This window comes from Equus przewalskii, chromosome 3 (assembly GCF_037783145.1).
Source record: "Equus przewalskii isolate Varuska chromosome 3, EquPr2, whole genome shotgun sequence".
NCBI lineage: Eukaryota > Metazoa > Chordata > Mammalia > Perissodactyla > Equidae > Equus > Equus przewalskii.
The window spans coordinates 47,985,242-47,999,883 of NC_091833.1; the positions used below are offsets into that span (position 1 = coordinate 47,985,242).

Below are 14,642 nucleotides of genomic sequence, written 5' to 3' on the forward strand. Positions count from 1 at the left end.
AAAAGAAAGATCAATTTAGACACACTTGGCTCTGAAATGTGAATTTCCTCGATTCCTGGAGTCTTTTAAAAGGAGGTAATGGAAGTTTGGTCAGAGCTGCAGAAAAAAGACGGGGTGGTTAATAAAGATGCATTTCCCATTCTGACAGCTACTCGTGATTTTGGTCGTATTCAATGCCAGCACAACTATAGATAATGTGTTTCAAATGCAGCATCTTTCTGTACTGACTTACTTGATAGTTATCTTTATATTATTTTTATATATGATTTATCCTGCCCATCACAAAGTAGGTATTTATTAAATAATTGATGAATGAATGGACATGAGATTCTCCTCAGTCATTAGGGCCTTGGTGTACTTCAGGAGCTTGCGGCAGGAAGCTCTGGTGAGAGAGAGGGCCTCTAGAATTCGATCTACAAGATAATATCCATAAAAGTTTGCTGTCTCCGTAGGAGAGATCAAGACAATCTCAGTGCTGTACTTTTTACCCATGAGTAAGTTTGATCATGACAATTAGAAATACATTGCTAATTAATTGTCTTACATTATATTGGGTGGATTTTTAAAAAATAGCCAAACAGGATCACAGCAACTTAAAAGTTCCTCTAATGTCTTTTGGCTATTGGTGGTAATTTGTCACGTGTGTATTTCTACAAATATGTATTAAAAAAAAGAATAACATTAATAATTAAAATTTCAAACACCAAAGCGTCATTTAATGCTAAATGTTCTCAATTATCTAATTACAAAATCAATTAACTAAATTGTGCATGGCAATGACAAATACTGTCAAAGGATTTACTTCCTTCTGTTCTACTAACATTAGAGAAAAAGCAGTGTGTTGGAATCGTGGAATCTATGTTGAACAGTAAATCTGTAAGAGAAAAATTCCACTTAATCTATGAGTGCTTGAAGAAATAAAATGAAAAACATTTTAGATTGTGATGCAATTTTAGGCAAGGACTAAAGAAACTATCAAAACTTTCCAAATGTTTCTGAAAATGACACATTTACACATAATACAAACTAGCAATTGTCTGTCATCCAGTCTCTACGTGTCAGCATCTAATGGACACTCTTCCTGGAAAGCCTGAAGCTATTACTGAGGCTGGGCTATGAACGCTCAGCTATTTTAGCTCAATATGAGACATTCTGTTGGGCAATACTAAAGTTAACAACACTGTATCGTGTATCTGAAAGTTGATCAAGAGAGTAGATCTTAAAAGTTCTCATCACAAGGAAAAGAATTGTAACTATGTGAGGTGATGGGTGTTAAATAACTTGTGTAATCATTTCACAATACGTACGTATATCAAATCATCATGTAGTACACCTAAAACTAAGATGTTACATGTCAATTACATCTCAATAAAAAAAATACTCACTTCACACTTCCCTGCAGGGTTGGCCAAGCTTCATCAGGCTGCCATTGACATCTTCTCGTATGCAATTATTACAAGCTCCATATGTGTTGCAGTGTGTTTATTCCTTTTTATGGCTTGGCAGTCTCTACTATACAGAAATACCGGAGTTTGCATAACCATTCATCTGTTGCTGGACCTGTGGGTGGTACCTAGGCTTTGGCTATTACAAATAAATCTCCTGTGACTATTCGTCACCAGTCTTTGTGCAGACACATGCTTTCAAGTTTTGGCAAATCTGAAAAACTTTCAAGTTTCTGCTATAAGGAAATACTATTTTCATCTTCAAGATTGGCAATATTTAAAAAATTGTGAGTTTTGATGAGGGTGTGTGGGAGATAAAGAGCACTCTTTGACATGAGCAAAATGGGACTATGGATTGGTACAAATCTTTTCCAGGGCAATTTGATAGTACTTATTGAAATAGAAAAATGTGCTTTTTTTTGGTTCCAGAAATTCTCCATAATTTGCTGTAATATTGGGAAAATTAGTTACCCTCTTTGTGCTGCTGTTTCTCATCAGGGAAAAGAGGATGATATGTAATATGAATCTCATAGTTTTAATACATAATTCATAGGTTTTAGTGAGCATTAAATAAATTAATTCATGAAAGTGCTTGCCATACCATAAAAATTTTCATGATTATTTTTACTATTACTTATAGGAATATATTCTTAGAAATACCTTGTCAAATATGTAAGGAAAGTATGTTTAGGGGTGTTCACTACAACAGTATTGTTATAATAAAACACTGGAGACAATCTAGATGAGCTTCGATAAGCAGTTATTAAATAATTGTGGTACCTCTGTGGGAGGCAGTATAGACAAACGACGGATATGGGTACTGGAGAAGACAGTCTGATTCTAAACCCTGCCTCAGTGCTTACTAGTTGTGGAGATTGGTCCATCCCTTCATCTTTCTGTGTCTCAGTTTCTTCAATTACAAAAATGATGATAAGACGACCCACCTTATAAGAGTTTTTGTGAGGAATCAATGAGACATTACATGTAAGTTTCTTAGGAGAGAACCAGGGTATTGTGAGCATCCCATAAGTCATAGTATTACTCCAGAATATCGTGTAGCCTCCATAAGAATGCGGCAGGTCTGCATGTGCTGCTGTGGAAGAGTCACTAGAGAAAGGTTTTGTATTTTCCCCTGGAGATATTGTCTGACGGAGACATGCAGAAGATCCACTTATATATCCTTCTAATTGGGCGTAAACACTCAAATATGTGCCGATTATTACTTTATCCTCTAATTACAGGAAGAGAACAACAGTCAAGCATATTTCACGTTTCAAATTCAACTTTCTTAATTTTGATTACAAATGAAAATTTAAATATATAAAATTGATCAACTCGACAGTAAAGAGTAAAAATCAAAGTTTAAAAAAACACTTCTCGGTTTTTGAGTAATTTATTTGAATTTGTGAATTTAGGAAATAGATGTTATATATTTGTATATGCAGGAAATAACAAAAGTTGTGTTTTATTGGGAAGCCTACTGTGACTGACAATACTGAGAGATTGCCATGTTACAATGTTACTCTACATTGAAATGACTTAACATGAGAAAACAAAAATAGTCATGCTAACAAATGCACTTTGTTTTCTGTGCCGCTAAATCTCTTTAGGAGCAAGAACTCCTTCATATATAGGTTACACAAGAGATATTCAAAGAATTTTATGAAATAAGCAAACTTACAGCCTTACTGAGATTCAAAAAGAAGTTGATTTTCACTTTGTGTAGAAAAGCCAAAGACAGGGCAGATATGCATGCAAAGATAAATAGAAACACTGGCCGCTTCTCAGTGAAGGTGACAGTCTGCCCTTCGTGCTAATTTATGTTCGGTATAACAAGTAACCACTAAATGTGGTAGCAGGCGGATATTTGGCTGGAATTGTTCCTTTCACAAGGCGCAACCACACTTCCTGCCCATAATTTAACTCTAATAAGGCATCCCCAGTCAAAACCCTATCACAGTGTATTTCACTGTTAATATTTTCAGATTCAAATGCAAGCTTGTCTTTTCCATCAACCACTAAAAACCCAGAAGTATGGGCACTAAATGACTCAATGGTGTACTTAAAAACATACACCCCGAGATAGGGAACCCTGAACTTTCCAGTTCTTGGAGTATATGAAGCTCCATAATTGAGATCCAAATTATTAAATAGGATAGGACCAGGTGTAGTCATTCCATATGTATGAGAAGCAAAAAATGCCACCATCGGTGCATATCTGTAAGATCCTTTGGAAAAATCTGTTTGAAGAAAAAAATGGAAAGAGTTAATCTTCATGTTTTTATCTTGTTTTGTTTTTCTTCATATTTTTATCATTTTATCTCAGTTACAAAAATGGTTAGCAGAAGGAAAAAAATCATTCCTCAGATTTAACAAGGGCACTGTGTCTGGATGCCTGCCTCTTCTCTTGGCTGAATCACCCGAAGTCACTTAGCCTCTCTGAGCTTCAGTTTCTCCATTTTAGATCAGGATAGAATGGTAACTCTTGATACCTCCCTCATAGAAATGCCTCACAGATTAATTTGCGTGTTGCTTTGATCTCTCCAGATATAAAGGAATTCAAAGCACTCTATGATTATTATGGTATGTTAGAATGTTTTAAAGCCCCTTGCAGGAATCGAAACTGACGTGGTGTAGAAACAATTTTTCCAGCAGCTTGTCAAACAGTTTCTAGAGGCTAAAACAGAAACCAAATGAAGTCAAATGCACTCTAGAGAAGGAGACAAAAGCAATTTTCTACGTAATTAATGCCAAATATAACTTACAAAGGCTGACATTTAAAAAAAGACTAAAAAATGTATTGTTCACTATGGAGCATATTATTACGAAAATCCTGATATATTTTTTGCTGTCGTTAAAGAGAAGAGATTTTAAATGCTGCACATATTTTCTTGTATAGAAATCAGAAATGCTACACTCTTGAAGTAAATTTGTAGCAACCAATACTTATGAAGGTGCATGGACAAAAAGGCATCTTGTTCTACTCAGTACATCTGCGCATGTTCTAACGGTCCTCACACAGTCAAAATGGCACTATGAGTTTAAAGCTTATGGAAGACACGCTGCTGAGCGCTTTGTAAAGCTTCATTTAAATGGCCGTATCTGATGTGACTCAAAGGCGTATTTCCTTAACTTCTTTGAGGGGAAAGAGTTTATACCAGTTGGATATATTCATCTGTATTTTCTTTTAAGATGCACACACACGAAAATAACTGCTTCTATTATACCAATAGTGAACATTTCAACAAGTGTACATCAATATGAATTTACATGACAAAAAGATATTTCCATTTGTACATGGAACATGTATATTACTCAGTAAGTTTCAGAAGTACAGGGAACTAACCCTCCAGTGAGTCCAGATTAAGCAGGCTTAAATATTCATTCATAAAAATTTTCAAAAACTGTTTTGGTTTATGACATTGAGCAAATCCAAGGATGCATGCACTTTCTTACCTGGAGCTAAAGCATTTTCTTCTACTGTCTTGACAGTACAGTTGTCACCAGTAAAAGGATGTCGGCAAGCACAGACAAAGCTGGTTCTTCCATTTATACACGTGCCCCCGTTCTGGCATGGGAACCTACTACAGTCTGAATACTCCTCTGTTACTGAAAAAGAATCAAGGTAAAAGAGGGTAAAAGTGACCTATTCTCCTGTTGCTCTCAACTCATAGTTGGCAGCAGAATGGGAAAAATGTTGAATTAGAAGTAAAAGAAATGGGTCCCCAAACCAGGTGGGCCACCAGTGTCGTCACAGGACTTCATGCAGATCTTACCTCTCTGAGCTCCCTTTCCTGCTTCTTTGAAGCGGAGATAATTCTGTGATCCACTGCGTTTATTTATGTAGAAATGTTAAGATTTTGTCAGTTGTAGAACAGAATAGAATATCTGGACACAGAATCATGTATATTTGGAACTGGTACGTGATAAAGGTAATATTTCAAATCATCGGAGAAGAAAAACATCTATTTAATACATGGTGCTAAGATAATTAGATATCCACAAAAATATAAATTCCATGTGTACAAAAATATTAAACCTAAAAATGCCCCCAATATGATTGCATTACAATAAAATAAAAGGAATATCTATGTAGAGCTTTAAAATTTTGGAAAACTCTTTCAAAGCAAAGCAAACAAAACAAAAACCAGAAGAGAAAGAGAAACACCTTGATGTTTGACCACCTAAGAATTAAAACTCATTTGCAGTGAAAGCCACCATTATCAAAGAGAAGTGACAGATGAAGAGAAAAGATTTTTTAACAGACACAACTATCTATAACGCATGAAAAATTCTAATCCAAAAGAAAAAGAATGTAACCTCCAAAAAAACTGAAAACGTGAGATCTATAAATATTTTATATGCATTCTATTTTATATTTAAATAACTCAAATTCACATAAAACCTAACTAAACTACATGACTGTATTATTGGAATTTTTTGCAAATAAAATATATATTATGCAATTAGAAATTGATTTAATTGTCTTGATATAGTCTCTGCAATACTCCATAAGCGATTTTCCTCACTAAGATACATATGGGAATATTATATATATGTAATATCTTTTAACAAATGTTTCAAACTGGCCCACACTTCTTGTAACATCATTTCTCAACCACGTGAGTAGGTTATTAAACCCTTCCATTTGCTGTTAGCTAACATTCTAAAACCTAACCCACTACCTGCTGGCTTTAAAAACTGCAATGATTCTCCACTACCTGTACAAATGTGAATTCTTTATGTCAAAGCACTGGCTTCATCTGTTTTCACATTCTCGGAATCTAGCTCAGTGATCAGCTCGCAGGGTACTGTTCAATCAATGTGTTTCACTAGAAATGAATCAGTTGTGCAGGGGAGTTGGCAAAACATTGAATTATTTACGTAATCTGATCAGCTCTGTAATTCTTATTTTCCCAGATGGGAAAATGCCACTGTTATCTGTAGACTAGGCCCTGGGCATGAATTAGGGATCAAACCTGTTCTAGGCAAGAGAATTTCAGAAACTCTAGAAATGTGTTTCTCTGCCTTGCTATTGGCTCTACTCTGATTCCACAGGACCATGGCCTTTGCCTTCTCTTTATGTCAGGATGTGCATTCTATTTTTCTCCTCCTTCTGTTCCATTACTTCTGGGAACAGGGTCTTGCCTTGCTCTCTTTATTTGAGTCATTTCAGAGGGTGCCATTTTGCCCGTTATTCTAATTCCTTTGTAGGATCATTCATCTGGAGGAGGGGTCCACTTGAGTCTAACTAGAGGCCTGCACGTTCTCCTAATGCTGTAGTAGCTCCAACTTGCAGAGACTTCTCCTGGCTCACCTTCTAGGACATCTCTCATGGTGCCTATTGATTGTCCAGGGGCCAGGCCCACTGGTCTGTGTCTGCTTCTGCTGCTTGGGTTTTAAGTTACTTTCTTTGCCTTCCCTGATAATTTAGATTATCTCTGATCTTCAAGTCCCTGCCAAAATAATCCACATTATGGTATGTAGAATTACACCCATGGCTCCCAGAATTGGATATGCTGTGAACTGAGTCTAATCCGAGCTGTGGTAACAGCTGTGGTAACAATAGCCAGTTACCCCTCCTGAAAGGACCTTGTACTTGGGTTTACGCTACATAAGCATTGTGTCCATTGTCGATTTTAGGGTATGTATTATCACATTACATCATAACAGGTCTGTACTCTGATGTCACTGAAGGTCTCTAAAATTCCATATTTAATTCACTTTAACATGAATTCACAATTATTACTGATAACTAAATTTATCTTATTAGACTTGACATTATCTCCGTCCATAGAAATCATTTCTTTGTTTTAATTCTGTATGCAATGTTTTAACCACCCCTCCCAGCTTTGTTGTCATTTCTAAATTTATGTTTTATGTGTTCATCCAAGTCACTGAGAAAATTACTTTGAGAAAAATTACATTGAGAAAAATACTTAATGGATTAGTGTCAAGTCCAGAGTCTTATAACAGACAACTAATGATTGGTTGGCACTGATTTGTCAATTGAAACTATTTGTATTTTGTTATACAATCAGCTACAAATCTACTATTGTACTTCATCTGACTTATGTTTTTCCACTTTATTCCTAAAATACTTAAAAACTGGTTAGCTGCCTCTGCAAGTTCCTGTACATGTTTGCGCTCAGTAGGCAATTTGTTCTTGAATTAACAACAAAAATCAGACTCCAATAAAGCACCATTTTCTTTTTTATGTCTTCCTTCCTTCTTGTCAATAGAACCCATCACATTAATTCTCTAAATTATTGTCTGAAGTTCTCTTGTTGAACTTCCACTCTACTGTAATTGCTCACATGCCCTTCTTACTTCCAACCAGAGAGGGAGCTTTTGTGAGGTCAGGCTCAGGTCCTCTGTTTCTTCAACTTCGTGTCACACTGACTAGCACAGTATCTGATATATAGATGTGCTAAAATTTCTCCTTAAAGATGAATAAACAAATCAAGGAAAAATTGAGTAGATGAGAACATTCTTAATCTAATACTCTTTCCCTTCTTCACAGTTTCCCACAGATTAGGCAGAGTTTGACACTATGATGTCATTGGCATGTTTTTCTAGAGGCATGGAATCATTTCAAGCAAACTTTCCACAACTTCTCTCCTACCTTGGCCTTCAATAACCTCTTACACTCTTTCCAGTGCATTTATTTTCTGTGATGGAGATCAGGACAATTAGTTGAACTAATTCTGCCAACTCAACATTCTACTAACTTGTGCAAATAGCATAACTAATCTTTCAGTATCCATTTCCATGCTCTGAACATGACTAAAGGTCCTTTGCCACTGTCCTGGAATGTTTCATAAGTCTCAATTTGTTCTGGTCCTTGCTTTCTGTACCCTAATAAGTGCTCAAGTTGCACTTTCCTCTTAAACCTACTTCTATATTGTACAAATGCTTATGTTCAATTTGAACTGACTGGAGAGCTCCTTACATTTTCAAACTACTTTGCCTTTGCTAACATTTGCCATTCCTCATTAAAATTACCTGCCTAACAAATGAGCTCCATGATAAGAGGGCACTGTGTTCAATTTATGGCTATGTCCACTCAGTCTTTCTCAGTGCTTGGTCAGCACTTACTCAGTAAGTATTTGATGAATAAAACGAAGGGGTATATTGTATTGATGTCTTCTACTTCATCCTTATTTTTATTTATAGCATACATAATATATATATATATATAATATGTCTTATATAATATTTTTACTTTTATTTAAATTTATTTTTAATTCCAATTTTTATTGCTTAGTTCTACCTTAGTATATTATTTTTTATTTCTTCATTTAAACAATAACGTTGCAGAAGGCAGATACTCCAATCCCTGCTTGGGCCAGAATACAGTTTCCAACAGGTTAGTGAGTGAACGTATCTTACCTCTGGGCCAGTTTTGGCATACACAGGAGAAAACATTATTTAAATCCACTACATAACTCCGCTCCGGGTACTACGCCCACACAACATTAGAACTTTTCTTTATCTTTCATCCTGATTGCAGTGCTCGCTACAATGCTTCTCCCCTCATACTTATGCATTCATTAGCTTTCAGTGCTATTCTCTCTCCCTGTTTATTGAAACTGTTTCTATCAAATGAGCCTTATCCTTCCATTGCTCTGAAAATACTTCATATGCCCCTTTCCAACAACTTCAAGAAATGCAAATATTTACTTGCTTATATTAAATTTTCAAATTTATTGTTCTAATTACTCATGTTTTGCCCATTGGTATATTGATGGATGGAAAGAATGTTTCCAATCATCTTAACTACATTTACTTCAAATTATCACTTTTTATTTTTTAAAACCATATCTGTTGCTCTTGATATTGTTTCAGGGATCTTTTTGCTTGACACTTCAAATATAATTTTAAAGCTCAATCATATGAGCAATCTTTGCCAAATGTATTAAGGCTGTCCCAGAAGATTTACTGTAACCCTTGTCATTGAACTATTATTCTTTTATTTTAAGCCATGACCTGGGAAATTAAATGCTTTTATTTGATATTATCAACTGTTCTCGTCTTTTTCTTCAGTCATAAGCTTCAATTAAAAGAAGTATAAGAAAAAGAGCAAATACATTAAAACACCTTCAACATCATTAGTCATTGGGAAAAAGCAAAATAAAACACAATTAGATATAATTATACACCTATTAATATGGTAAAATAAACAATATTGACAATGCCAAGTGCTGACAAGGTTGTGGAACAATTAGAATTCTCATATATTACTAGAGGAAATGGCAAGTGGTTGGCCCATCCTTATAAAGTTAAAACTATACTTATCTTACAACCAAGCTATGCTACTGCTATATATTTATTCAAGAGACATGAAAGCTTATATGCACACAAAACCTGTATGTGAATGTTTATAGCAGCTTTATTCATAATTACCCCAAATTGGAAACAACCAAACTATCCTTCAACTGGTAAATGTAGTCCATCCATATGGTAGACTCAGTAACAAAAAGGAGTGCGTGCAACAACATGGATGACTCTCAAACATATTGTACTAAGTGAAAGGAGCCAGACTCAAAGCCTACACACACTGTATGCTTTCATTTATAAGATACTCTGGGAAAGCTAAAACTGTAAGGGAAGAAAACAGCTCACTGGTTGCCAGTGCCTGGGGGTGAAGGTAGGGTTTGACTACAACGGTACAGAAGGAAATTTTGAGGGTGAGGGAACTGTTCTCTATCTTGACTGTTGTGGTGATTACATGACTATGCATTTGTCAGAACTCATAGACTGCACCTCCAAAGCAGTAAATTTACCTGTACCTAAATTATACCAAAAACAAACAAACTTGTCTGCTTCAAGCCCCTCAACTTCCTATGCAGAGTTTCAAAATCACTCAAGATATTCCAGGCCTCTTTCACTTTTCTTATTTCTTATATTTTGGTTGTAGTATTTACTGTTTTACTGAATGTCATGTCCCTAAAGTAATTGTCTTACTCCTTGGTTTCCATTGTATCCTCATTAACTTTCCTAGTCGATATTCTTATGATGTGGTGTCTAGTTGATTACAGTAGTTTGAAAATCACTCTGGCAGCCTCAAACAACCTCTGTCAGTATAGCTGCGAAAAACTTTTCCCTGACATTCCACCACATAAACATCATTGCCTGTTAAAATCTTACTAAACTTTTAGATTTTTCAGGAAAAGCTAAAGTGTGCATGTGTGTATGTGTATACACACATTTAACACTCAGACACTTTCATAAACTGTCCTAGGGAGTGAAAATTGATAGTCTCTGAAGAGGAATTTGGCAATATTTATCAAACTCTTTAAAAATATACTTGAGCTTTGAACCAGCAATTTTACTTCTCGGATCTTAAGGACGTAAAATTAGAGATCTGCACAAAAATTTTCATATTGGTGCAGCATTACTCAAAATAGAGAAAAATTTGAAATGCTCTAAAAGTCAGAAGTAGAATGCAGGTTGAAGAAATGTCAGTACCTTCTTCGCGGTAGAGAGAGACACAGGGTCATTTAGAGCACGAGAGGAGATGGATGGCTTGGGTTTGAGTCTCAGCTCTGAAGCTGATTAGCTCTGCAACTTTGTACACGTCACTTACCCTGTCTGGACAGCATCCTCATCTGTAAAATGCAAATCATAATAGCACTGCCTACAGAGATCGTTTTGAAACCCAAATATATTAACATATATAAACATATGTAAAGCACTACACATAATATTATGCCTGGGATATAGTATGAAAAAAATGAATATATGAAAAAAACACACTCTGGATAAGAATACTAATTACATAGTAAATGCTTATGATAAACTGTAATTATTATTATTATTGTCTATGTATAATAACATATGGAACTAACATTATTTGAGGACCTACCATATGCCAGCCTATTTTCATCTTTATAATTTATAGACATCCCATATTTTCCATAATGAATATACATTGCTCATAGAGTCAGAAGAAAAAAGCTTAAAAATTAGAAACGAGCTTCTATAGCCTTCTCACAGCTAAAGTCTAAGTCCACCTTGTAGATGGGCATTCAAATAGTCATCCCGATTTTCTAATCATATTTGTCCGCAGTCCCTGAGATGGACCCCATGTTTCATTCCGATTTAGTTATTATTTCTCAGGCATCTCCTCAACATTTCTACTTCTGATATTTTCTTTGCACAAGTCCTCTGTCTACATTCCTATTTTTTTTCTTTTTTTCTTCATTCTTAAAGACTTTGAGTTCCATGACGCAAGCATTTTCTGGGTCTGATCACTCCTCTTTTTTCCATCAATGATCTCTCTCTCTCTTTCTCTCTCTCCTGCTCTCTTCAAATATAGGAAATCTCCACGTTTCTATCTTCCATTCTCTTCTTTTTCTCTATCTAATTAACTTCTGTGTCCTCAAATATCACCTTTGTGCAAATAATTTCCAGCTTTTATCTAAAAACCCTCTTCTGGTTCCAGACCTACAACACGAATTGACTTTTGCACATTTCCGTAGAGATAACAGGGCTCTAAACTAATGTATCACAGACTAAACTTCTCTTCCTGTGTACATCTGTACTTCCTCCTTAATGTTCCTATTTCCATTAGTGGAATGATCAACTTCCTGTCACCAATACTTTATTTAAACTTTGGTGTTTTCTTCCCTCTAAGAGTTTATATTTTCAGTCAGCTCTTTTCTACTAAATATATGTTCTCATTTAACTACAATTTCCAGCTTCCATTTTATTCCAGTCTCTATCACCAATTGAGGTCTTCATCTATTCATGCCAGGGCTATTGTAACAATTTTCTAACAGATCTGTCTGAAAAACTAGGGATAAATTTTAATAACACACATGCATGATTATGTCACATTCCTGCTCAAAAATCTTTGTTACCAACAGAATGAATTCAAGCATATTACACTCAACATAGGGTGTACATGATTGACTGAATGAATGCCCAGCCCTAACCTACCTCTCCCATGAGACTTGCCCAAACCCCCAGCTCCTAATAAGACACTAAACTCTTACAACAATGAATTCCTTTCACACTCATCTAGTGCTTAGTATACGCCATAGAATGTTTCTTTTCTCTCACATTCAAAATAGTTTTATAACAACGTAGTCTTCATGGAAAAAGTTTAAAAAAACATAAAGTCTAACAACCAAATATCACATTGCTCTATGGGTCCATCTTCCGCTATCAACTTTTTTTTTTAAGATTTTTTTATTTTTTCCTTTTTCTCCCCAAAGCCCCCCAGTACATAGTTGTATATTTCTCGTTGTGGGTTCTTCTAGTTGTGGCATGTGGGACGCTGCCTCAGCGTGGTCTGATGAGCAGTGCCATGTCCGCGCCCAGGATTCGAACCAACGAAACACTGGGACGCCTGCAGCAGAGCGCGCGAACTTAACCACTCGGCCACGGGGCCAGCCCCCCGCTATCAACTTTTGTTAAAACAATATAGCAAAGTTTCTGAGCCAGGGCCTTGCTTTCTATTCCTCTACATTCCCTGTTTCTCATGGAGTTCGCTGTTTTCCTGACAACTGAAGCCTATCCTATCATCTCATTTAATAATGGTGCAGTCTGCTCCCAACATCCCCCAGCCCGTCCCACAGTGTTCTGATTCCCTTACCTTTCTCTGCTTTTTCTTTTATGTACAGCATTTATCATCTTTTAATATATTATGTAATTTATATTTTTATTTATTATGTTTCTTTTTTCCTTTCTCTCTATCCCTGCTAGAGTATAAACTCCAGGAAGACAGGGATTCTCTTTTAAACATTGTGATGTTTCCAAAGCAGCTAGAACAGTACCTGATTCCACTTGGCACTTAATTAATATTTATTGAACTGAATTGAACAGTCATGAATTATTACTGTTTTCACATGATAGTAATAACTCTAGAGATAGTTATTTGTTCCCTAGAGAAAAGAGGCTTAAATGAGTTTGAACACAACACTTTGAGCTAATATAACACTGAATAATAAAAATGATCTTGTACTTTTATTGTACCTTTAATCTGGGGAGGTATTTTTCAAAGACCTTCTTGAGGTGGAACTCCAGTTTGACATTTTCAAGCCAGTTTCTTAGTCTACAATAGTCACTGCATTTAGGTTATATTTGAAAGGTAGTGTTGATGTCTCCTCATTATTACTCAGCTAATTTGAGTATTTTCATAGCATCTAATTTAATCTGGCAATCCTGGAAAATCCCAGTCAGCTGTGAAGTCCACAGAGGGGTGCTCAGCGCGCTGCTGCATTTCTTCTCAAGATCCTCCCCGACCTCTCTCTCCCACTGCCCTAGAGAGGATGCTGTTCCCCGACTCTGCTCTTCTTCTGGCCTCTCCAACGCATGCATGTATTCCCCTGGCTTGTCTCACTCAGACCCAGAGTTTCAAGATACCCTCTTTACACTGATGCCTCTCAAATCTAAATATCCAGGCAAATTTTAAAATTTGACACTTTCTTACGGTAATAAAGCCTAGAAAAGAGTTCTTAAAGGAATGTTGATTAACCATGAAAAATGGTTTCCTTTTTGGTAAAAGGTAGATGTGTATTTTGGCTCCTATATCATTCTGACACAATGAAATGCAATAACTGCTTTTACTGATTTCTTTAGTTCTCCAAACACTGTGCAATAATTTTACTGGTAATCTCTTTTTAGAGGTGAAGAGATTTGAATTTACATCAATCAATAACGATATCAATAAAATGCCATGTGATATTTTCCTCTAATAATGATATTCAACATAAACAGATTTGAATAGATCAAATTAAATTTATAATAAAATATTATTTCTTTTCAGAGCCACTTTTAAGCTGTGTATGGTAAAATTGACTATTGAAAACTTTTAAAATATGTTTTTCAAATTTCATGTGCAGTCAATATATGGCACAGCTGTTATTTTTATGCTGCAATATTTTGCCAAGATGCACGGATCATGTCCATTCAGACCACTGTGCAACAACTTCACAACCTGTGATGTAATAATCCCTGCACTTTCCTTTTCATGTTTGATAATCAATATGACAGGAAATAATACCATCATGTGCAATTTTGAATTTATAGGGTTGTCAATGACCTGTAGAAAGACATCTATTCATTGTGTTTAATTGCAGGTGATTAGTAATCACATTTTGTCAAAGAAACAGTCTATTGTCAAGGCTGTCTCCTGTGGTTCTGGTTAGGGAAAGAACCCAAGCGCATGCAGTGTCTATGTATTCTGTC

General features: G+C 35.7%; 1 protein-coding gene across 1 annotated transcript in view; it reads right to left on the reverse strand.

Annotated features, from left to right (window-relative positions):
- Window positions 1-2,819: 2,819 nt before the first annotated feature.
- Window positions 2,820-14,642, reverse strand: part of MMRN1 (multimerin 1) — a 66,775-nt gene continuing 54,952 nt past the window's right edge. The window contains exons 8-9 of the mRNA XM_008514387.2: window positions 4,902-5,054; window positions 2,820-3,685 (exon numbers count right to left, since the gene is read on the reverse strand). Coding sequence (XP_008512609.2) covers window positions 3,264-3,685; window positions 4,902-5,054 — 575 coding nt within the window. The 3' untranslated portion in view covers window positions 2,820-3,263. The remainder of the gene's footprint in view (window positions 3,686-4,901; window positions 5,055-14,642) is intronic.